The 24,504-nt window shown below is 42.5% G+C and overlaps 1 protein-coding gene, 1 non-coding gene and 1 pseudogene across 15 annotated transcripts in view; all 3 read right to left on the bottom strand.

Moving 5' to 3' along the window:
* The window catches only part of Ipp (intracisternal A particle-promoted polypeptide), a 38,715-nt gene extending 26,517 nt beyond the window's left edge, over nucleotides 1-12,198 (bottom strand). For 9 of the 14 annotated variants that reach the window (XR_010066362.1, XR_005504404.2, XR_005504405.2 and 6 more), the window contains exons 1-4: nucleotides 12,043-12,194; nucleotides 8,950-9,291; nucleotides 4,469-4,900; nucleotides 288-443 (exon numbers count right to left, since the gene is read on the bottom strand). Coding sequence is in view for 11 of the 14 variants with exons in the window: in XM_006238643.5 (XP_006238705.1) it covers nucleotides 288-443; nucleotides 4,469-4,900; nucleotides 8,950-9,241 (880 nt within the window). In the remaining 3 variants the exon portion in view is untranslated. Of the gene's footprint in view, nucleotides 1-287; nucleotides 444-4,468; nucleotides 4,901-8,949; nucleotides 9,292-11,589 lie in introns of those variants that run through there. The other 5 variants (XM_063287405.1, XM_006238640.5, XM_063287406.1 and 2 more) reach the window with 4 other exon arrangements.
* On the bottom strand, nucleotides 11,811-17,923 carry Rpl7a-ps20 (ribosomal protein L7a, pseudogene 20; annotated as a pseudogene).
* A 4,500-nt stretch (nucleotides 17,924-22,423) lies between these two features.
* LOC120103199 (U6 spliceosomal RNA) lies at nucleotides 22,424-22,527 on the bottom strand. Its single transcript, XR_005505293.1, has one exon. It is a non-coding gene; the product is annotated as a U6 spliceosomal RNA (small nuclear RNA).
* Between the last annotated feature and the right edge of the window lie 1,977 nt (nucleotides 22,528-24,504).

Genomic DNA, 24,504 nt, shown 5'->3' with positions numbered 1-24,504 from the left:
TGTCCTCTCATATCCACATAGACAACAGCCCACGTATCTGAATACACACAATAAATTAATAAATCTGTAGACAGTTATTTGACCAAAGATTCAGAACATAGAATAAAATGTTGACTAGAAGCTATTAAGTTTTAAATGTGTTCAACCTAATATGCAAATTTAATTCACTAATCTTAAACCTAAATATGCAATTAAATATGCTTCTGATGGCCTTGCACAGCAACAACAGCAAAGTAGCAAAGCTCTTATCCTGAAAATGATTTCTGTTATTACTCAAAGTTTCTTACCTACTGCATACAGATATTTTCTTGCTTTCTTCCGAGGTCGAGCTTTAGACGTCTGCAGAAAACTACAAAACTTGTTCTCTTTGGGAGACTTGCAGACCTCACAGTACTCTTTCAAAAGCGTTTGCAGTGCAACTCGAAGATTAAAATCAGATACTCCTAAACAGCGTTTAAGAAGACAATGCTTTAAATGACTCAAATATTACTGGAAAGAAACATTTCCTGGTCAGTCATGGAAACACACGCCTTTAATCTGAGGCAGAAGCAGGAGGATCTCTGTGAGGTCGAGCCCATTCTGGACTAAATAGTGAGACCCATCCTCAAGAAAGGAAAAACAAAATAAAAAACAATAAGGAAAACTCCCTCATCATTGGTGTTGGAGAGAGTTAAAGGAGTGTGCTGTTGTCACAGAGGACCCAAGTTCAGTCCCTACTAACCACACCTAGAATTTCAGCTCAAAGGAATCCACATTCATGAGCATCCACACCCAGGAGGCACCCACACACTTACATGTAATGACCAACACACAGACATACACACTATTTTAGATCAAATAAATCCTTCAAAAATAAAACCCTAATCAAACAATGGTATGTTTCTTACATAGAAAATATTATTTTTATAATTGGTACTAAGGAATATACTTTCCTTAAATCTATCCAAATAGATTTTAAGTGTTTTTAAATGGGACAGTGAGACGGCTCAACAGGTAAAGGTATTTACTGCCAAGCCTGACGACCTTAGTTTGATTCCTGGGACCTCTATGGTGGAAGACAAGAACTAGCCCTTCAGACGGTCAGCTGTCCTCCTCTGATGCTGAGGTCACTTGAACCCACATAAATATGTACAAAGGTACACAGAAACGTAATTCAAAAGCTTTAAAAAAAACAGACACCATCTAAGTAAAAATTAAAAGTCAAGTTTTATACATAAAATCTAATAAAAAGAAACCTTTAAAAATGATATGCCAAAGCAAGAAAAAAATCTTTAAGAATTTTTACAATTAATTTTACTTATGTGACTGGGTGTTTTGTCTGCATGTATACCTGTACATCATGTATATGCCTTTCTACAATATTGGTGTTTCAATTCTATTTCCTTAGCAATGGAAATAAAATTAGAGTTCCTCCTATCCTAATGCTCCTCTTAGAATACATTTTTTTCTTTTCTTTTCTTTCTTTCTTTCTTTTTTTTTTTTTTAAAGTTTTTTGACACAGGGTTTCTCTGTATAGCCGGGGATGTTCTGGAACTCACAGAGATCTACCTGCCTCTGTCTCCTGACTGACTGCTGGGATGAGAGGAGTGAGCGCCATCACCCTGCTAAGGTTAGATTCCTTTAGTAACTCCATTGTCTGAGTCTCAAGAGGAATGAACGTGTTTCCGTTTATGGCTGATTCCCCTCACACCTTACCTGCCCTCTGCGCCCCCACTCAGGCCGGATCCCTCCATTCTTCCTCTTATTCTCCCAGGGATCCACTTCAATAGATGCTCCCCACCCACCCTCACCCCCGTCTTGTTACAGGGCCTACTCCAGCAAACTCTGCTCTGACGAAGAGCTGATTCTCCCTCTCCCTCTTTTCATCTTAGTGCAATTACTTTGTATTCTCCAGCAGAAATTCTGAATAAGACTTGTGCTCTCGCTGTATCTTTCTAGCCTGAAACAGGAGAGCCATGGAATAAAGCTCTAGGGCTGATGTCCTTACTTCGGATTACACCTAACAACAAATTTATGCTAGGCAAGCCTCCACTGGCCTCTAACCCAACACAGATACTATACTGTAATTATTTTTGTTTCTCAACTGCCTCTGCTTTGCTTTTCAATTGGTCATTCTTCCTCCAAAATATCTACCGATGGATCCTAAGATTTCACGAATTGGCCTGCCCTCCTCCTCCACATTGCTTGCAGGATGCAGAGATAAGACTGGGGTATACTGATAAGGCTAGGAGATAGTCCCTTACTAGTTCTACATGAAAATCAGAAAACACTGCTCTTTCAGGAAGACAAGACGTCCTGTTAGTCCAGGACACTGGTTGACTTTCTCCTCAAGTATCTACCTCATCTAAGTATCCCTGAGCAGGGGCGACCTACTCAATCACACCCGGAGACCTTAGGAAATTCTCCTCATGCCATCAGAATATTTTGTTTCTAAACTGGTCCTGGGGGTGCCCACCTGTGATCCTAGCACCTAGGAGGTGGAGGCAGGAGGATTAGAAGTTCTAGGTCATTATATAATGAGATTAAGGCCAACCTGGGCTAAGAGACCTATGTCAAAAAGAAAGTGGAATGGCGAGATGGCTCCGTGGTTAAGAACATTGGCTGCTCTTCTAAAGGAGCCTACTTTGATGCCTGGCACCCACATGGCAGCATATAATGGTCTGTAACTCCGGTGTAACCCTAGTGTAGCCCCAGTTCCAGGGCATCTGTCATGTTTTTCTAGTTCCCAAGGGCACAGACATACATGCAGGCAACACACACACACACACACACACACACACACACACACACACACTACACTTAGAAAATTAAACTTACATGTTTACGTATGTATTTATCTTTTTGAGAGGTCTCTGTCTGGGACAGGGCCTTACTCTCTAGTCCAGGTTGGTCTAGCACTCACAATGCAGTCTAGGCTGGTCTCGAATTTGCAGTGATCCACCTGTTTTGCCACCTGTATACTAGGATTACAGACATGCACCCTCACACTCAGAGGAACTTTCAAAAAGAAAGAAAATATGATAGAATCTAATTTTTAAAAAAAATAGCAATGTTTAAAACAACAACAAAAATCAAGAATAATGAAAGAATTCCTAAAGCATTCAATTAAAAAAGAGAAAGGAAGGAAGGAGGGAGGCAGGGAGGGAGGGAGGGAGGGAGAGAGAGAGAGAGAGATCACTGAACAATAATAAAATTGTTTTATGGGCTGCCATGATGGTTCAGTGGGACAAAGCATTTTACCATCAAACCTGAAGACCCTTAGGACCTACAAGGTAGAAAGAAAGACTACACCACTCTTATAAATTGTCCTCTGGCCTCTGTAGGGGTAAACTGTGCGACGGTATGATTCTGCACATTCAGTTGTTACTTCTGTACAGCAGAGAGCTATGGCCCATCACCTTTCTATTTTGTAAACGTTCATCTTCCTCACTTGCTAAATAAAAATCTGATGACCAATGACTGGGCAAGAAGGGGAAGGTGGAACTTCTGTGCAAAGAAAGGGTCTCTGGGAGAAGAAATCAGAAGCTAGAGATTCAGCCAGCAGATGTGGGGGTGGACAGACAATTAGAGCCAGCAAAGAGGTAGACCTGGCAACCGGGAGGGATGCAGGACACAATTAGTTGGGTTGAAAAGATGTGCTAGCTGGGAGACAGTCCAAGCTAAAGGCCTAGGCTTTTAAAATATACGAGTCTCTGTGTCACTTATATAGCTGGCCGTCCATGAAAGGCTTGTTATAGGCATTCTCAGAATCCTACAGCCAATCCCACAAGAGGCTGAAAACCATCTGTTAGCATCAAAATCATCTGAACAGAGAGATAAAGGCAAAGAGCTAAGGGCCTCATGACTGCAAACATAAATACAAAGTTATAACCTTGAGGACTTTGACAGAAAAGGGAGATGGAAAGAAAAATCCTAAGTGCCTAATTTTTCTTAGCAGAGAGTTGACATTGTTTAAAATTGAAACTAGTTTTTTATTTTTAATGATATTCACCTTTTGTCCTTCACACCTTTAATTCCAGCACTTTGGAGGCAGATCTCCCCAACAATTAAAAAAACAAAGAGGAAAATGCTTAGAAGCTGAGGAAAATTCAAAGTTGACACAGAAGCTATAATACTGTATGAGCTGTTCAATGACTTCTGACCCAAATATACCTAAGTTTGATCCTATCAACCATGTGAAAATTCCCAGCATGGTGGCATGAGCCTGAAAGCTAGAACCAGGGAGATGGAGACAGTGAGATCCCTGGGGTTTGTTAGCTAGCCAGTCTAAATAAAGCAGCATGCTCCAGGTTCAATGAGAGATCCTGTCTCAAAACATAAGGGGAGGAATGAATGAGGAAGACACCTCAAGTCAACCTCTAGCCTTTAAGTGCTTACACACACACACACACACACACACACACACACACACACACACACAGATACAGATCTTGGAGATCAACTAATTTGATATACAGTAAAGAGTTACCTTCTATGTACTTTAAAAGCCTCTGAGATGGTAACAAAGGGAATCGAACTGGATCTAACACTTCCACCACATGTTTCCTTCTCTTTCCCAGATCTTTCAGAATCCACTGCATTGCAGCTAAGAAGACTTGGTATTCGTCTTCAATGCTAAGTTCTTCGCTCCGTAAAATTCTGATCAGTTGATCTTTTGTAAGTGCCAGGAACTCTTCCCCACTATGAACCTCCAAGAAATGGACATGAATATAATTTTCTGTAAATTCCAAAAGATCATGGCAGGCAATTTGCTCAGAGAACTGGAAGAGTCCAATGCAGTTCTGAGGATCAATTTGTCCTTTCAGAAAATCACAGCAAAGATTAACAACTTCGGTCAACTGTAGCATGTCTGCTGCAACAATCAGCTCCTGGACGTTACTCACAGCTATGTTCACTAACCCTAGGGAAACAAAGAGGAAATCACCAACAAGCCAAAACGAACATCTGGCTTCATATTTTACTTGACTTTAATAATAGTTTAGTTTTTGCAGAGCAGAAACTAAGTAAACAGGATATATGGGGGAGGGGGGACAAAACTTAAATGACAATGATATTTAACATTTATGAACTAGGCCTGTCTTGCTGGTACATGTCTTCCATCCCGACACTCAGGAAGCAGAGACAGGAGGATCTCAGTGAGCTCAAGGCCAGCCTAACCAACATAGTGAGTTCTAGGACAGCCAGTGGTGCATATTGCAACATTTATAACTTATTATAAATTATTATAACTCTAATAAGGCAGACACTGTTTTAGTTGCTTTACTCATTTAACATTCACTATACTCCTACCTAGTAGATATCAATTTTCTTATTATTGTATTAAGGAGCTCACTCTGTAGACCGGGCTGACCTCAAACTCAGAGATCCACCTGTTCTGCCTCCCAAGAGCTGAGACTAAAAGCATGCACCACTACCGCCTGACCCATAATTAGGAAATTTAAATAACTCTTATCAAAATTACATGACTGACAGGCTAGAGAGATGGTAAAGCAGTTAAGAGCATTTGATGCTCTTGCCGAGACACAGGTCTACTTCCCAGAACCTGCAGGACAGTAACTCCAGTTCCCATAAGAATCCAAAGCCCTTTTTGGTCACTGCAGGCACTGCAGACATGTAATACAAATACATACATGCAAGTAAAAACTCATACACAGAACATAAAAATCAACAATTCTTCATTAATTGAATAATTGAAAATAAATCAATTTTGAAGAAAGTTGTATGACCGAACAAGTTGCGGATTAGTCTGGCCTTAAAGCCAACACTTTGCTTGCTTCTTAAGACTAAGTGTTACTACACAGAGCAAGCTGACTTTCAACTTTCAGCCTTCTTGTCTCTTCTTCCAGGGTGGTGGGATTAACGCAGTGCACACTACATCCAGGTAAATTCATACTTTTTTTTTTTTTTTTGTTCTTTTTTTCGGAGCTGGGGACCGAACCCAGGGCCTTGCGCTTCCTAGGCAAGTGCTCTACCACTGAGCTAAATCCCCAACCCCTAAATTCATACTTTTAGTATATTATATGCATGTAACAGATAAACAGAGGTGCTGGGAAGGGGAACAAAGCAGGTTTACTACATTCATTCATCATATGTCATACAATGTTAGGGTTTTTTAAAGATTTATTTATGTATATGAGCACTCTATCTGCATGTGTACTTGGATGCCAGAAGAGGGCATCAGACCTCATTACAGATGGTTGTGAGTCACTCCCTCTGGTAGAGCAGTCAGTGCTTTTTTTTTTTTTTTCCGGAGCTGGGGACCGAACCCAGGGCTTTGCGCTTTCTAGGCAAGTGCTCTACCACTGAACTAAATCCCCAACCCCTCAGTCAGTGCTCTTAACTGCTGGTTCAGCTCTCTAGCTCCAGTGTTAGCTTTTCAATAGAAGGCATAACTAAGAAACTATAGCATATGAAGAACTACTATTTTTTTAAATTTACCTAATTCTATTTTATGTGCATTGGTGTGAAGGTGTCAGGTCTCCTGGAACTGAAGTTACAGAGTGGTGAGCTACCATGTGGGTGGTGGGAAGCGAACCGGGGTTTTCTGGATGAGCAGCCAGTGCTCGACTGTTGAGCCATCTTTCCAGTCCAATTAGGAACTACTACATATCTGAACTGAATACTTGATTTCTACCCCACAGACTCCATTTTCATTTTACTTTTTCTGAGACAGGGTCTCTGTAGCTGAGGATGACCTTGAATTCTGGATTCTTCTGCCTCTACCTCCCATCAATTATGTGCTACTATGGCTTCACTTTCGTAGTTTATGTAATAACTTCAGGAGGATATCAAATAGCTAATTATATCTAAGGTAGCTTAATTCCCTTACCTAATAAGCATCTCAGTCTTATACTTTTATCCCTTTTAAGGGCCGAGGGATAACCTAGAGCCTTGCACACAATAGATAATTACTCTACCACTGAGCTCTACACTTAGCCTTTAAAATTTATTTTATTTCTTTAGGTATTATTTTACTGGCTGACCTGAAATTCGTTATATAGACCAGGCTGCCCTTAAACTCAAGAAAGATCCTCCTGCCTCTGCTTCCTGAGTACTGGGATGTGTGCAGCACTAAGCCTGGCCACCTAGCCTTTAACAACAATCATCTTATCCCTTTTCTAACCATCACTGTTCTAAGCTATTTGTTCGTAATTTACTTTCCTAGTTCTATTTATAAAGCTTAAGCTGGACTTTAACCCAGTGCTTGGAAGGCAGAGGCAGGTAGAGCTTTGTGAGTTCAAGACCAGTCTGGTCTACAAAGTGAGTTCCAGGATAGCCAAAGCTACATAGTGAGACTCTGTTTAGAAAAAACTATTTATATGTGTATACACAGACACGCACACATATGTGTGTATATGTTTATTAAAGTTTGTGTATGCATGGTTTGCCTTCTCTACTCCCAATGATGTAGTCCAATTGGATAGTCAAAAAATTATTTAGAAATGTAAATACATAAAATATCCAAGAAAAATTTAAAAAATTATTTGAGTGAGTAGCCAAAGAGATTAAAGAAACAGGAAGAATGCCGAGTACAAATTGAGGTTTAAGGGGCTGGAGGGATGGCTCAGAAGTTGAAGCAATGAATACTCTTCCAGAAGACCTGGGCGCAACTCCCAGAGCCCACACAGCTCCTATCTGTAACTCTAGGATGGGACACCCTCACACAGACACATACATGCAGACAAACACCAAGGCATATAAAATAAAAATAAATAAAACAAACAAACAGATTGAGTTTTAAAAGTGTAGGATCATATGATCCAGCAAGGGGACATATGACAGGTGGAGGTCAGAAGAGGTCATGGATCCCCTGGAACTGGAACTAGAGTTGGTTTTGAGCAGATGCTGGGAGCCAAACCCAGATCTTCTGAAAGAAGAGTAAGTATTCTCAACCACGGAACCATTTCCCCAGCCTCAAATACCACACATTTTAAAAAACGAAACACTTTATTGAATCTCATAATAATTTCCCAAGAAGTTTCTTTTTAAATTTTTTTACAGTATCCCCCACCCCCACCCCATGTGTGTCTGTGTATAGATACACATCACCATGTCATGCTTGGAGGTCAGAGAACAACTTCCTGAAGTCGGAGCTTTTCTTCAGTCCTATAGGCTCAAGGGATTGAACTCAGGCCCTGAGGCTTTACCCACTGAGCCATCTCACCAGACTCCAGTACATAACTTCTTCAGGAGAACATAGTATATATAGTCTCAAAACTAGGCCAAATAAAGTATTTGTCTTCATTTTTTCCCCTAACTGTAAGAGTAATTAAGGGTGGAGAGGGGAGGGAGGGAGTGGGTAGGTGAGAGAGCACCCTCATAGAAGCAGGAGGAGGAGGGATAGGATAGTGGGTTTCTGAAGGAGAAACCAGGAAAAGGGATAACATTTAAAATGTAAATTAAAAAATCCAATACAAGGGCTGGAGAGATGGCTCAGTGGTTAAGAGCACCCGACTACTCTTCCAGAGGTCCTGAGTTCAATTCCCAGCAACCACATGGTGGCTCACAACCATCTGTAAAGAGATCCGATGCCCTCTTCTGGTGTATCTGAAGACAGCTACAGTGTACTTATAAATAATAAATGATTAAATCTTTAAAAAAAAAAAAACCAATACAAGAAAAAAATGTTTAAAAAAAAAAAAAAGAGTAATTAAGGGCTAGAGAGAGAGCTCCGAAGTTAAAAGCACTTGCTGCTGCATTTCCTAGGACATGTCTTCAGTCCCCAGCAAACACAGTGGCTCATAAGCATCTGCAACTCTGGTTCTAGGGGATCCAATGCCTCTTATCCCTATAAGTACTACATGCAAGCACATGTCTACACGTGCCGACACGATGCTCATTCACATGCGAGAAAAAGAAGTAAACCTTTAAACATAAACAAGATTACATAAGTTACTTTGGTCATGCTATTTTATCACAGCAAAAGATAACCAATACACGGATATATACCTGTATAAATGAAATCTAGAAGTAACTGAAAGATTCCAGCTTCAACTCCTAGAATCTGTACAACGTCTTTCGAGGACTCTTTCATTCCTCCAGTGAACAAAGCTGCAAAGTATGGACTACTGGCGGCCAGGACCAGACGGTGAACCTGAAAGGTTTCCTTCCCCACCTGTAGCTGGACATCGCAGAAATGCTGCCCGGTTCTCATTTTGTTCATCTGGGCCAAGATGAGCTGGGCATGTTTATCAGAGGAAAATGAACTGTCAGCAGCCTTGGCGTACTCCTCCTTAGACATGGTGATTGAAGATTAATGAAAGACACAGTTACCCATTATCTGCTTCTACCCTGAGAAACAAAGCACAAAGATCAGACTACTTCTCTTTTTGTTAATATAGTTTCTATTCACATATAGATGAGACTTCTCTATAATTTCTCTAGGATCATAGAACACACACCAAACAAATAAGGGCTGACTCATGGCTGGACTTCTATTATGCCTTTGGATAGTAGAATGAGTAGTCAGTAAGAAGCCAAAGGATGTGCCACAAAAGAAATAAACATTGAGAGATAAACGGTAAGGTATGAAGAACAGCCAGAAGCCCCCATTGAATAAAGGAAATAAGGTGCAGACAGAAAGAAGGTCTATCACTACAGTTAGGAAGCAGACATCTTAGGCAGGATGAACTTGTAAAAATCAACTGTGACCAGCCCAAATGTCCGGTTAAAATCTTTCCGTCTGTATGTTTCCTTTAACAGAGAAAGCCTTTGTGGATCTTTGTTTTAACCCCAGACTCCATTCTACACATTTTCCTGCTTTCTCTCTCTCCTCTAGACCTGTTGGCCACCCTAACCTCACCTATGTTATAGTCTATATCACATTCAATCGCAACTATCCAAGCTCATGCATGCACACGCGCGCACAGAGAGAGAGAGAGAGAGAGAGAGAGAGAGAGAGAGATTGAAAAATAGTTCCTTTATGGAAGGAACTAGCTACTACTGCTATAGAATCAGTCTCTAACACACACCAGCATTTCAAATGTTTGTGAAATAAGAAATAATAAAAGTTTTGGGGTTTATGAGATAAGGGTCTCAACCTTGTAATGATCCTTCTGCCTTTTGTTACTTACAGCCGGTCCTGCAGGCATGTGCCACCATATCTGCCTCAATAGCTAGCTTCTTCGCAAGTTTATGCCAATTATAGTTTTTGGCTTACTTATTTGTTGTTGTTGTTTTTTTTTTTTTTTTAAGACATGGTATCACTATGCAACCTTAGCCAGACTGGAATTCACCATGTAGACCAAGTTGCCCTCAGACCCAAGAAGGTCTATCTGCCTCTGCCTTCTGAGTGCTGGGATTAAAGTCCCGTGCAACCATGCCTCATCCTCGATTGTAATTTTTATGAGAAGAAGAGATAATCTCTAAAGTCACAGAGAAGCAAACTACCAAAGTTTCCCCAGTATTAGTACACCTATAGTCTCGGGCTTATTTTATCTAAGCCTAGGGCTGTTCATGTCATATTATATTACAGAGAAATTACCACACTAGGTTGTAGAGAATGGTGCCCAAGTACAGAAACTTGGACCAAACACGCCAATAGTCATTTCAGAACGCTTGGGTTCTCCAATTAGGCAGGAAGTAGGAGATAACAAGAATCCAACCCTTTCATTATTTCTTATTTCTCAAACAAAAGTTGAAGAGAAGCAACATGACAAATTACTATGAGAATCAAAGGGATAAATTCAAGTCAGTGAGTAAAGAATCCACAAGTTCTTGCAATATAAGAGACAGATAAAGCAAAGGAAATGTAAGATGATTAGAGTCTTGTAATGCAGGCATCAAAGAAAACCGGTGGTAAAAAAATGACAGAACTGCTGTAAGCTGATGTTTAAAACAAAATTCAGTATATAGCATTCGGTCAAAAATTATCAGTAAAAACAGTCTGGGACTGGGTGTGGTGGTGCAGAGGTAGGTAATCTCTTAGTTTCAAGCCAGCCAAGACTACATAGTAAGACCTTGCCCAAATAATAATAAAAATACCAATAATAAAAAAACGGATAATCATGAACATCTAGAAACTAATTTTTTGAGAGGTTTAAAGGAAGCCACTAAAATTTACTTCAGCATGTACACAATGCCAACATCTTACAAGCGAGTGGCACATAAACGCAGTCTATTTCTCTCTGTGTGGAAATTCGACCTATAGATGTTATTAAACAAGACGTGGTTGTCAGACTTGCTGGTTTGTTTCTCCCTGGCAGAGGATTCTGAAACCCCTGCTGACCCCATCCCCGCCGCGCGTGGCGTGTACACACACACACACACACACACACACACACACACACACACACACGATGTGACTCCAGGCTACCTCCATTAGTCTCTTACTCAAGGTATTAAAGCACAGCCACTAAGTCAAATGCCTCCTGTTACAAGAAACAGTTCACTTAATATTCACTTTGACAGTAGAGAGCCAGAGTTTTTGTCATCCTTCCCAGTAAATGCAGTAAGTGGAGTACCTCATCGTAAAATGTGGCTTGGGAAATGAGTGTTCATACAAACATGAAAAACAAAGATCTAAGGACTATATACTTCAATACAGTTTATTGGTTAACGATGGAGACAATCAGAGGGACTAAAGAGCACCTTTGGTGGCCTCGATTTCGCTCTCAAGAGCTGCTGAAAGTTGATTAAGAAAGGGGGCCAGAACTCCAGCTGAGCATCAAAACAACTGCGACTCTTTGTGCTTGAGTCGGAGGCTGTAACTAAAATTCTGCCTAAACTGGTCCACACTAGAAGAAGAAAGTCATCTCTGTGCTATTGACGGCTCAAGCATGGGAGGAATTTCAGACTGGAGCCGGCAGAAATCAGGGACAAGGTCTGGCCCTGGGGAGAGCAGAGGCCGCGGCGCCGTAGACTGGAGGAACCTCCAAGACGGCGAAAACACTTGGACGGTCAGAGCGCCTCCGGAGGTGACAGGAGGAAAGCGAAAGTACAGTGCGTTCCAAAGCTCCAGTCCCTTTCCCTTCCCGGTCCGGAGAGGACACGAGGAAGTTCCCAACCTGTGAGAAACACAGACCGTACGCAGGCCTCGCTTACCCGCCGCGTACCTTCCCGCCGGCGCCCTCCGATGCTCTGCGCGCGCAGGCACCGGAGGGGGCGGGGACAGCCTGTGGAGACAGGTGACTGAGACTGCTGAAAGCGCAGCTTCAGCGCTGATGCGGGAACCTTCTACTGCGCGTGCTCCGTCTCTGGGCCCGCCTCCTCACAGCCACGGGCGCCGCTGGGTGGGCCTGGGTGGCTGCTCGCTGGCAGTGGAGGATGGTTCTAAAAGTTCCCCAGCTGCAAAAAAGTGACTTTTGATATATTCTTCAAAAATTAGGTAGTGGTAACAGTTACATGCCTATGTAAACAGAGTAGAGAAAAAAATCACTGGATTGTATGCCTATCATTAAAAGGGTAAACGTTATGGCATGTGAATTACAGCTCAATAAAAGCTGCTGCATTTTTTTAAATGTTAGATTATGTTATCCCTGTGCTCAGAATTCCCCAGTGATTTTCCATTTCATTTAGATCAAAAGTCACTTTCTCCAAGTGAAAAACAGCCTCTGTGGTGGGGAGCCAGAAAGAGATGAGCAGTTAAGAGCTATCTTGCCACATGGCGGCACACCCCTTTGATCCCAGCATTATTCTGTAGGCATTAGCAGGCAGATGTCTGTGTGTTTGAGGATAGCCTGGTCTACAAAGTGAGATTTAGGACAGCCAGACTGTTATACAGAGAAACTCCATCTAGAAAAACCTTAAGGAGAGAGGGGGTGGGGGCAGGGGGAGGGGAGGGGAGGGGAGGAGAGAGAGAGAGAGAGAGAGAGAGAGAGAGAGAGAGAGAGAGAGAGCTATCTTGCAGAGGACCTAGGTTCAATTCCTAGCATCCACATGGTTGCTTTATAGCCATCTGTAACCCGAGATCCAGAAGACCCAACAACAACACACATTGTGCACATACATATATACAAACCAGTCATAAAAAACTACGTAAGTGAGTAGTAAATAAAACCTAAAACAAATGTTTAAAACTCTGTAGGGCCCCTCCCCCATCACCTCCCTACAGCTCTCATCTGTGGCTTTCCCATACCTTCATTCTGCTCTGGTCTTTCTAGCGTTCTCGTTGGTGTTTTTCCCCATCCTATGAGCAAGCACACTCCCTTTTGGCACCTTCCACTCTAGACTGTTCTGCAAGCTACCCTTTTGTTCTCTTCAGATCTCTTTCTTCAGATTTTACCTTTTCAGCGAGACCATCCTGTAGAACTCTCTCTACATGTTCTCATCCAGATTTTTTCCTCAGGACACTTACTGTCTTAAGGCTACTGTTTCTTCCATGAAGTACCATGATAAAAACCAGATTAGGAAAGGAAGGGTTTATTTCACTCACAGTTCCATATAACAGTTCATCAAAGGCACTGAGGGCAGGAACTCAAGCAGGGCAGAAACCTTGAGGCAGAAGCTGATGCAGAGGCCATGGCGGGGTGTTGTTTACTGGTTTGTTCCCCTTGCTTGCTCAACCTGTGTTGTTAGTAGACCGCAGGACCACCATCCCAGAGATGGAACCACTCACAATGGTCTGGGCTCTCCCTCATCAACCACTAATTAAGAAAGAGCCTTCCAGGTTCTACAGCCCACCTTAGGGAGACATTTTCTTTTCTTTTCTTTTCTTTCTTTCTTTTTTTTTCTTTTTTCTTTTTTCTTTTGGAGCTGGGGACCGAACCCAGGGCCTTGCGCTTGCTAGGCAAGCACTCCACCGCTGAGCTAAATCCCCAACCCCCCCCTTTTTTTTTTAAGATTTATTGGGTTGGAGTGATGGATTGCAGGCGTACAGGCAGGCAGAACATTGTGCACATTACTATTATTTTTAGATTTATTTATTTCATGTATATAAGTACACTGTAGCTGTCTTCAGACACACAGAAGAGGGCATCAGATCTCATTACAGATGGTTGCGAGCCACCATATGGTTGCTGGGATTTGAACTCAGAATCTCTGGAAGAGCAGTCAGTGCTCTTAACCACTAAGCCATCTCTCCAGCCCCAGGGAGACATTTTCTTTTTTTTTTTTTTTTTTTTTTTTTTTTTTTTTTTTTTCAGAGCTGGGGACCGAACCCAGGGCCTTGCGCTTGCTAAGCAAGCGCTCTACCACTGAGCTAAATCCCCAACCCCAGGGAGACATTTTCTTAACTGAGGCTTTCGCTGATGATTCTAGCATATGTCACGTTGACATAAAACCAGGTGGTACTTATTGTCATCTAATATACTAATTTTTACAAGATTTGCTTTGTCATTATTATTATTATTTTATTTTTTTGAGCAGGGTTTTTCTGTGTAGCCCTGTTCCTGTCCTGGAACCTGCTCTGTAGACCAGGCTGGCCTTGAACTCAGATCTGCCAGAATGCTGAGATTAAAGGAGTATTCTGCAAGATTTTCAATTCTGTGTACTACATGTGTCTTTGTGTGGGCATGCACACAGGCGTGCACTTGCCTACCGAGGCCACAGGCATTCGATCTACCGGAGCTGGAGTTACAGGCAATTATCAGCTGCTTGCAGTAGGTGCTAAGACTTGAACTCTGGTGCTCTGAAAGAGCAGTGTATGCCCCTAGCCACGGAGCCATCTCTTCAGTCCGTTATTTCTTGTTAATATGTTTATCTAAGCATGAACTCTCCATCATTCCTACATTGTGTATCACTACATTCTTTTTTTTTTTTTTCTTTTTTTTTTTTTCGGAGCTGGGGACTGAACCCAGGGCCTTGTTGGACTTGGTAGGCAAGTGCTCTACCACTGAGCTAAATCCCCAACCCCCACTACATTCTTGCTAGCTCGTGAAAGATGCTCAATCGTCATTGCATGAATGAGTGAACGTTTTACTCTTTCTGCTGTGTGCGTGTTTACTCTTTCTCAAATCCATCTGCCTATTATCTTCAGAAAGAAATAAAATGAGATATTTAAAAGTAGGAGCCAGAGTTAGAGGGCCTTGTTTCAAATCTCACTATATTGTCATCGAGTGCCTTTGGACAGTTTCTGTTTGTTTGTTTTAAACTCTTCAATTGTTTGTTTGAGATAAGTTCTCATAGGCCCTGGCTGTCCTGGGACTCACTTGTAGGCCAGGCTGGCAGCAAACTCACAGAAATCCACCTATCTCAGCCTCCCAATTGCTGAGATGAAAGGTATGTGCCCCCAAGTCCAGAAAAAAGACGCTTACAATTTTTATTTTTATTTATGTGTGTATGATTGTGTATTTGGGCACTTGTGTAGCTCAGAAGGTGTTAGATCACCCTGGAACTCAAATATAAATCAGGTGTGGAGACCTGAGTTGCAGATGGTTTTGAGCCACCAAGTGGGTGCTGGGAATCAAACCCTGGTGTTCTGTAAGAGAAGCCAGTGCTGTTAACTGCTGAACCATCTCTCCAGAATCCCAAATTAAATAATTTTACTCATATACTGCTGTCTAGGTAATTGCCAAGATCATTGTTTTACTTGGGTTCACAAAATATTGCTTTAAAAAAATTCTATTGGTGCTGCTGGACAGTGGCACATGCCTTTAATCCAACACTCCAGAGACAAAGGCACATGAATCTCCGTGAGTTCAAGGCCAGCCCGGTCTACACAGTGAGTACTGGGACAACCAGGGCTACACAGAGAAACCCTGTCTTCTTGAAACAAACAAACAAATACACATTCTATTGGGCTGAGGAGATGGTTGTCTCCAGAGATCTCTGGAAAGAATTCTCCATGTCTTTTTTTTTTTTTTTTTTTTTTTTTGTCCACCTGGACACAACTGCTATCCTAAGATAATGGCTACTCCACTTGGAGGATAGAACCGTACAACACGTTTGAATGCTTCATCCCCAGACAGTAGTGCTGTTTTCAGAGGTTGTAGAACCTTTGGGGTTTTTGAAGAAGTAGACCACTAGAGGCAAGCATGGAAGGTTGTTTTTGGTCTGTGTTCTCTGCTTCTTGATTTACCAAGATGTGAGGAGTCTTCACCACAAATTCCTACCACCACAGGAGGCCTTTTTCCATACCCTCCCAACGTCTAAAACTGTGGGCCAAAATACACGCCTTCTTCCTTAGTGGTTCTCTTACAGAGACACAACGTTTTTGAGTAGCGGGAATTCTTTTCTGGTTGTCTGTTGTATCATTTTGGTTCAACACCAGTAATGGCCTTGGAGCATAAAAAGATATTTTGGGGTGCTGGGGGGGTGGCTCTGTGGTTAAGAGCATTTGTTGATCTTCCAGGGGGCCTGAATCGGTCCCCAGCACCTATGCCAGGTAGCTTACAATTGTCTGTAACTTCAGCATTAGGAGATACAATTCCCCTTTCTGCCCCCACAGCCCCACACATAGAAATAAAGGTCTGGAGAGATGGCTCAGCAATTGAGAGCACTTGTTCTTGTTGAGGGCCAAGGTTTGGTTCCCAGGACCCACATGGAAACTCACAATCATTTATAACTTCAGTTCCAGGGGACCCTATACCCTCTTCTTACTTCCAGGGGTGCCAGGTATACATGTGATGCACATACATCTAAGCGGGCAAAACATTCATAAATATAAAAATAAATGACTAAATCTAAAAGGACACATTTTAAAACTAAAATGAAAATTAACAATTAAAAGATATTTCAGGGGTTTGGGGATTTAGCTCAGTGGTAGAGCACTTGCCTAGCAAGCGCAAGGCCCTGGGTTCGGTCCCCAGCTCCGGAAAAAAAAAAAAAAAAAGGGCTGGAGAGATGGCTCAGCGGTTAAGAGCCCCGACTGCTCTTCCAGAGGTCCTGAGTTCAATTCCCAGCAACCACATGGTGGCTCACAACCATCTGTAGTAGGATCCAATGCCCTCTTCTGGTGTATCTGAAGACAGCTACAGTGTACTTATATATAATGAATGAATAAATCTTTAATAAAAAAAAAAGCTATTTCAGGCTGGAGAAATAGCTCAGAAGTTAAGAGCACTGACTGCTCTTCCAGAGGTCCTAAGTTCAATTCCCAACAACCACATGGTGGCTCACAACAGCTGTAATGTGTTCTGATGATGCCCTCTTCTGGTGTGTCTGAGGACAGTGACAGTGTACTCACAAATATAAAATAAATCTTTTTTTGTAATTATATTTATGTGCAAAAACCTTAAGTGTACATTTAACCCAGTTTAGTGTCGAGTTTTTAGCCTTTGCCTTTCTCAGCTTGGCAATGCGAGCCACAGACTTAGGACCCAGGACGGTGCCTCCCCAGTGGCGGCGGATCTTGTCATATCTGTCATTATAATTGGTCCTAATAGTTTCCACCAGCTTAGCCAAAGCACCCTTGTCTTTTGAGTTCACCTGTGCGAAGGCAACAGTGGTGCACGTCTTCCTGTGGACCAGGCGCCCCAGCCTGGCCTTTCCCTTGATGAAGTAATAGGGCACCCCCATCTTTCGACAAAAGGCAGGCAGGAAAACCACTAGCTCAATGGGGTCTACATCAGGGGCAATCACCACCAGCTGAGCCTTCTTGTTCTCCACCAAGGTGGTGACTGTATTGACCCCTGCTCGGAGGACAGGTGATCTCTTAGAACATCCTCTTTGCCAGCAGGTTTCTTCTCAGCATGGGCCAGCAGCCTTTGCTTCTTCTCCTGCTTTGTCTCTGGGCTGGCTGTACTTATGGGCGAGCTTAAGCAGCTGAGTCGCTGTTTGTCTGTCCAGGGCCTGGGTGAACTGGTTGATGGCAGGAGGTACTTTGAACCGTTTATAGAGGATGGCTCTTTGCCGCTGCAGTCTGATGTAGCCGGGCCATTTGACGAAGTGTGTGAGATCCCTTTTGGGCTGGATGTCCTGCCCAATGCTGAAGTTCTTGGGCCTTTTCTCAAACAAAGGATTGACCACCTTTTTGGCCTCCTGTTTCTTGACTATGGCAGGGGCCGGGGCCACCTTCTTCCCCTTGGCCTTCTTTCCTTTGGGCATCTTGCTCAGCTGGAGGAGAGAGAATAAATAAATAAATCTTAAAAAAAAAAGGGGGTGGGGTGGGGATTTAGCTCAGTGGTAGAGCGCTTGCCTAGCAAGCACAAGGCCCTGGGTTCAGTCCCCAGCTCCGAAAAAAAAAAAAAAGATATTTCAGGGACCTTGTGGTTTCTTTTTTTTTTTTCTTTTTCTTTTTCTTTTTCTTTTTCTTTTTTTCGGAGCTGGGGACTGAACCCAGGGCCTTGTGCTCGCTAGGCAAGCGCTCTACCGCTGAGCTAAATCCCCAACCCCTTTCAAAGATCTTTTATAGTGGAAAATGGCGTATAGAGTTGGGACTAATTGCTGGAGTTAGAATATATATATTATCTTCAGAAGATTCTGGGTTGGTAGTAACCAGGTTGGATAATACTAATTTCTTGGGTTGAGTGTGGCGGCATGTCCCTGTAATGTTTACTAGCAAGAGAATGCTAAGTTCAGTACCAGCCTGGGATACATAACAAGATCCTGTCTCAAAAATGAACAAATAACACAATCATTGCTTTTGGAAGACCATATTAACAAGAGAATGCAGACTATAGGAAGACTATCTTATATATGGATGGATGCATCACCTGTCAATTAAAAAGCCTATGACTTAGGTAGAAAATAGAAGGTATGACATCCAGAAGGAGAAAGAATTCTGGGATAGAGCCAGGTGTGTGAAGATCCCTCTGGGAAGATATGAGGAGACAGAGGCATATTACCTGAGCACAGGTAACCAGCCATGTGACAAAGCACAGATTAAAATAAATGGGATATCTTGAGTTATTATTCTAGCCAGAGAGGAGCCTACCTATATGACCAAGGTATTTGTAAATATGTTCTGAGTCTGAGTCTTATATCTGGGAGCATGGGGCCAAGAGGAAGAACCAGGGCCTAACTTCAACAAAAGACTCTCCAATTAACCTATTTCACAAAAGCTTGAGTGAAAATGTATGAGTCAAAAGTGAAGTGCTCTCTTTCTCTCCCTTTTCCTTAAATGAGATAGTCTGAAAGTGCTGAGCCTGGAAGAAAACTTAATGGAAAATAAAAGCTTGCTTAAGCCAGGACATGACAGTGCATATTTGTAATCTTAGCACTAGAGGGGCACGAGAGCACTAAGAACTCCTAACCAGTGAACTCTTGCTCCAGCAACATTAAAATAATGATGTCTTAAAAAAAAACAAATCCAAAATAATTACAAGTAAAAGAGCTGGTTTTCCGGCTTGGATGGGAAATTTGCTGTAGAACTATCAGATGCAGAACAAAATTGTTTTAACTAGCCAGAAAATGTGTCACCCTGAAATGCAAAGGGGAAAAGAAATAATGAGGTGGTGTCCTAGAGAAAGAAATTTCAGGAAAGCAACAGTCAGCAAATTATCCACAGTCCCTTCTGTTTGTGTTGGGTGCCCAGCCGAGACGTACTCTGCAGAGTCGTTGTGTGTACTCATTGGAGAAGTGAACCCAGAGTCCACGGAGAAGTAGCTCATTTGCACACTCGAGCAGAACTGAATGCAAAGTTCACAGTCCACCTTCTCTTTACTTCCCTTACACCTCAGCCCTCTCGGAACCACCTGAGAAGACTGGCTTTGACCTTTACGGTCATGGTTTCACTTTGGTTAACCCGAGAGAGGTGGATGTTGCCTGGCTATTTTGTGATCTAGAGTATATTCCTTCTACAGGTTAGTTCCGGTATTTCCAGGAAGTTGGGCTTTGTCAGAAAACCCACCCCAAACAGGATATTTTTTTTCCAAAGGAGCCTTTTTATCCCCACAAGTGCTTTCCAAAGACAACTGAGTTCGATTGCATGAACACCGGTTCTCAGCCTTGGCTACCTATTAGAGTCACCTGGCCTTTTCAACTGCATTGTGCTTATCCGCCAGAGCTGCTGACTCTTTGTTTGGAGTGAGGCACGCTCTATTATTATGGTCTAAAACACTTTCCAGGAGATTCTAACACTCTTTCAGCTAAGGACAAAAAGCAACTGTCCTAAACACACTGAAAACCACGAAGGCTTTTGAAAGTAGGAGACGAAAAGTATACACTCCGGAGAATATAGGCTCATCTGACTTATTCTACACCCCATGAATAAGATTTGTTAAATGCCATCCAAATATACATATATATCCATTTTGTATAAATCACGCGTGACAAACTATAAAATGAAAATTATATAATAACAATATATTTTTTATTTTTTAAAATTACACTTTTTGCGGTTGGGGATTTAGCTCAGTGGTAGAGCACTTGCCTAGCAAGCACAAGGCCCTGGGTTCGGTCCCCAGCTCCAAAAAAAAAAAAAAAAAAATTACACTTTTTGGGGGGAGTTTATATGAGGGGGTGCTCATATCACAGCATGTGTGTGATCAGAAGACAGCCATGGGAGTACCTTCTCTCCTTCCAGTAGTAGGGTTCAGATGAAACAAAGGTGATCAGGTTTGATGGCAAGCACCTTTGTCCACCAAGCTGACCCATAAGCAATATTTTTAAATAGTGCAGTTTTAAAAGTATATTTTTTTTGTTTTTTTGAGACAGTGTTTTTTTGTGTAGCTCTGGCTGTCCTGGAACTTGCTCTGCAGACCAGGCTGGCTTCAAACTCAGAGTTCTGTCTGCCTCTGCCTCCCTAATGCTGAGATTAAAGAAACCACTAGTACCACCAGGCATCAGTTAAAAGAAATTTTAAGGGGCTGGGGATTTAGCTCAGTGGTAGAGCGCTTACCTAGGAAGCGCAAGGCCCTGGGTTCGGTCCCCAGCTCCGGAAAAAAAAAAAAAAGAAATTTTAAGGTCTCTTTTCTGTGGTATGAGCCCTTTTGTTCCTTTTTAATCCTCTTCCTCTTCCTCTTCCTCTTCCGCTGCTGCTGCTGCTGCTGCTGCTGCTGCTGCTGCTGCTTCTTCTTCTTCTGCATAGTCGGTGTCTGCTGCTGCTGCTTCTTCTTCTTTTTCTTCTTCTTCTTCTTTTTCTTCTTCTTCTTCTTCTTCTTCTTCTTCTTCTTCTTCTTCTTCTTCTTCTTCTTCTTCTTCTTCTTCTTCTCCTTCTCCTTCTCCTTCTCCTTCTCCTTCTCCTTCTCCTTCTCCTCCTCCTCCTCCTCCTCCTCCTCCTCCTCCTCCTCCTCCTCCTCCTCCTTCTTCTTCTTCTTCTTCTTCTTCTTCATAGTCGGTGTCTGTGTGTATGTGTGTGTGCACATGTGTCTATTTATTACACAGGTGTGTTCACCCATGCATACATATGTGGAAGCCAGAAGTCACGTCACAGGTCTTCCTCTACCTCTCCACCTTATTTGTTGAGACAGGTTCTCTCAGTGAGCCAATCGGCTAAACTGACTGGCTAGCAAGCTTCGGGGATCCTAAGCACTAGGGCTACACACACGCAGCACCTCACCCAGCTTTTTATGTGGGTGCCAGGAATGGAATCGAGTCCTGGTGCTTACACAGCAGGCACTTTACCAATAAGTCAAATTTTCATTTCATACTTTCAAGAGGGTAGATGATGAATCTGGGACTGATAACATGTGCCTGTAACACAGGCTACACAGGAGGCAAAGGGAGAGAATCACAAGTTCACTTCCAGCTTATGGCGCAGAATAAATTCTAGGCCACTTCTGGCCAACCTGGCAAAACTTCGTGTCAAATCGAGCGAAACTAGAAAGCTAAGGAAGGATGTAGCTCAGTGGTCGAGTGCTCGTCTGGCATGCACTACACCTAAGTCTCTTGCATGGTGAACATAAACAAAGAGATTATTAAAACTGACTCCTAAAACCAGGTGCCAAGACTGGTGAGATAGCTCAAGGGTAGAGTGCTTGGCTAGTACAGGACAGGCTCCAGGTTTGGTCTCCATCCCCATAAAAAGGAACAAACAGAAAACCAGAGAGAGGAAAATGGAAGAAAAAGAAAAGAATGTATTAGATGGAATTGATGACAAATTGGACCCTGGAAATCAGTTAACCTGAAGTCGTAGCCATAGAAACCAACCGAAAGGAGTCATGGAGAGGATTAGCAACTCATACAAATATAGATGCCTATAAGGTGTGGACCAATCATATAATAACCTGGCCAAAAAAGAGTGATAAACAATAAGAGCTACAGGCATAAGCTAGATGCCATCTGCTATCCTATATCAGAAAACCTGTCAGTTTCTGACCTTATTAACATGTGTATCACACTGGAATCCTTGAATGACACTATCAGCCTTATTACATAAATGACACTTAGAAAACCCTAATTCAGCATCAAGAATAAATATATAACATGCTTATTTATTTATTATTAAAAATGAGATATTTTATATAAATACAAAATTGTGTTTCTTTATACAACTGTAATAGGATTTGGATCAAACTGCTAGGATTTATTTAAAGAAAGCAATGATATAAAAACAGCAAGAAGACCTGAATCCAAAGGTTTTCCTCTAACAGTACCAAATATTACAAGGTACAGATTATTATACAAATGTGTACAAATCTTTAATACAAATACAACGGGGCTAGGCAAAAAAGAGGAACACTTCACAAATTTGTGTGTCATCCTGGCGCAGGAGCCGTGCTAATCTCTGTATCGTTCCAATCTTAGGATATGTGCCACCGAAGCTAGCACTCTTTATTTTGAGACAGGGTTTTTCTGTGTAGCCCTGACTGTCCTGGAGCTCACAGAGACCTGCCTGCCTCTGCCTCTTGAGTGCTGGGATTAAAGGCATGCATCACCCCATACTTGGCTATTTTTTTTAAAAAAACTTTCTCTATACCCAAGATGGCCTTGATAACCTTCCGGCCTCCCCCTCCCAAGTGCTGAGGTCCCAAGCACGTAAAACCATGCCCTATGCCGAGTGTACACAAAGCTGAGGGTGAGCCCAGAGCGTCACACATGCTAGACAGGCTGTGAACTGATCTACATTCTCAGCCTAATAAATACTATTTTCAAGAATACAGTAGAAGATTTAGTAATAGAGACTATATTGTGGGCTTTAAAGACAAGTCTCAATGAATATGAAAGGATTTCTACAATATGATCTGTGAGTACAAATAAGACTAAACAGAAGCAGAAAACTACCATGCAAAACCCTCAACTGTCAACTAACACATTTTCAAACTACACATGGTTCAATGAAGAATTCAATAAGGAATTAGGAAATAATTTGTATTGTATTAAAATAAAACTTGAGCACTCAGGGCTGCACCAGTGGCTCAAGGGTTAAGAACACTTGCTGTCCTTGCAGAGGACCTAGAACCTACGTGGTAGCACACATGGCGTATTGGCTAGTTTTGTGTGTCAGCTTGAGTCAACACAAGCTAGACCCATCAGCGAGGAAGGAGCCCCAGTTGAGGAAATACCTCCATGAGATCCAGCTATAAGGCATTCTCTCAATTAGTGATCAATGGGGGAGGACCCAGCCCATTGTGGGTGGTGCCATTCCTACACTGGTAGTCCTGAATTCTATGAGAAAGCAGGCTGAACAAGCCAGTAAGCAGCACTCCTCCATGGCTTCTGCATCTTCTCCTGCCTCTAGGTTTCTGCCCTGCTTGTTCCTCCTTCTCTGGTCTCCTCTGATAATGAACTGCCTTGTGGAAATGTAAGCTGAATAAACACTTTCCTCCCCAAGTTGCTTTGGTCATGGTGTTTTATCACATCAGTAGTAACTGTGAGACCCATGAAATCCTATGCCTTTTCATGGCCTTTGTGGGAACCAGGCACACACATTGTGCACATACCTAAGTGCAGGCAAAATGCTAGCATGCATAAAGTAAAAGTAATACATAAATCTTTAAAAATATCAATAATAATCTTTACTTAAAAACAAAACAAAAAAACAAAACAAAACAAAACCTCAAAGCTCAATGTATCTATAGGCGAGATTCAGGTAAAAGCTTCTAGCACTAAATGTGTATGTTAGTTAAGAGGAAAGGTCTCAAATCAATGGCCTAGACTTTTAGCTTAAGAAAACAGGGGGGCTGGAGAGATGGCTCAGCGGTTAAGAGCACCCGACTGCTCTTCCAGAGGTCATGAGTTCAACTCCCAGCAACCACATGGTGGCTCACAACCATCTGTAAAGAGATCCGATGCCCTCTTCTGGTGTATCTGAAGACAGCTACAGTGTACTCATATATAATAAATAAATAAATCTTAAGAAAACAGGGAGCCAGGCAGTGGTGGCACACGTTTTTAATCCTAGAGCTTTGGAGAGTGAGTTCCAGGACTGCCAGGGCTATACAGAGAAACCCTGTCCCAGAAAACAAACAATGGAACAGAAGAAGAAGAGGAGGAGGGGGAGGGGGAGGGGGAGGGGGAGGGGGAGAAGAAGAAGAGGAGGAGGAGGAGGAGGAGGAGGAGGGGGAGGGGAGGGGGACGGGGAGTGGGAGAAGAGGAGGAGGAGGGGGAGGGGGAGGGGGAGGAGAAGAAGGAGAAGGAGAGGGGGAGGGGAGGGGGACGGGGAGTGGGAGAAGAAGAAGAGGAGGAGGAGGGGGAGGAGGAGAAGAAGAAGGAGAAGGAGAAGGAGAAGGAGAAGGAGAAGAAGAAGAAGAAGAAGAAGAAGAAGAAGAAGAAGAAGAAGAAGAAGAAGAAGAAGAAGAAGAAGAA

The sequence above is a fragment of the Rattus norvegicus genome, chromosome 5 (assembly GCF_036323735.1).
Source record: "Rattus norvegicus strain BN/NHsdMcwi chromosome 5, GRCr8, whole genome shotgun sequence".
In the NCBI taxonomy this organism is placed as follows: domain Eukaryota; kingdom Metazoa; phylum Chordata; class Mammalia; order Rodentia; family Muridae; genus Rattus; species Rattus norvegicus.
The sequence above is the reverse complement of the archived record's forward strand: the minus strand, read 5'-3'. Positions and strand labels throughout refer to the sequence as shown.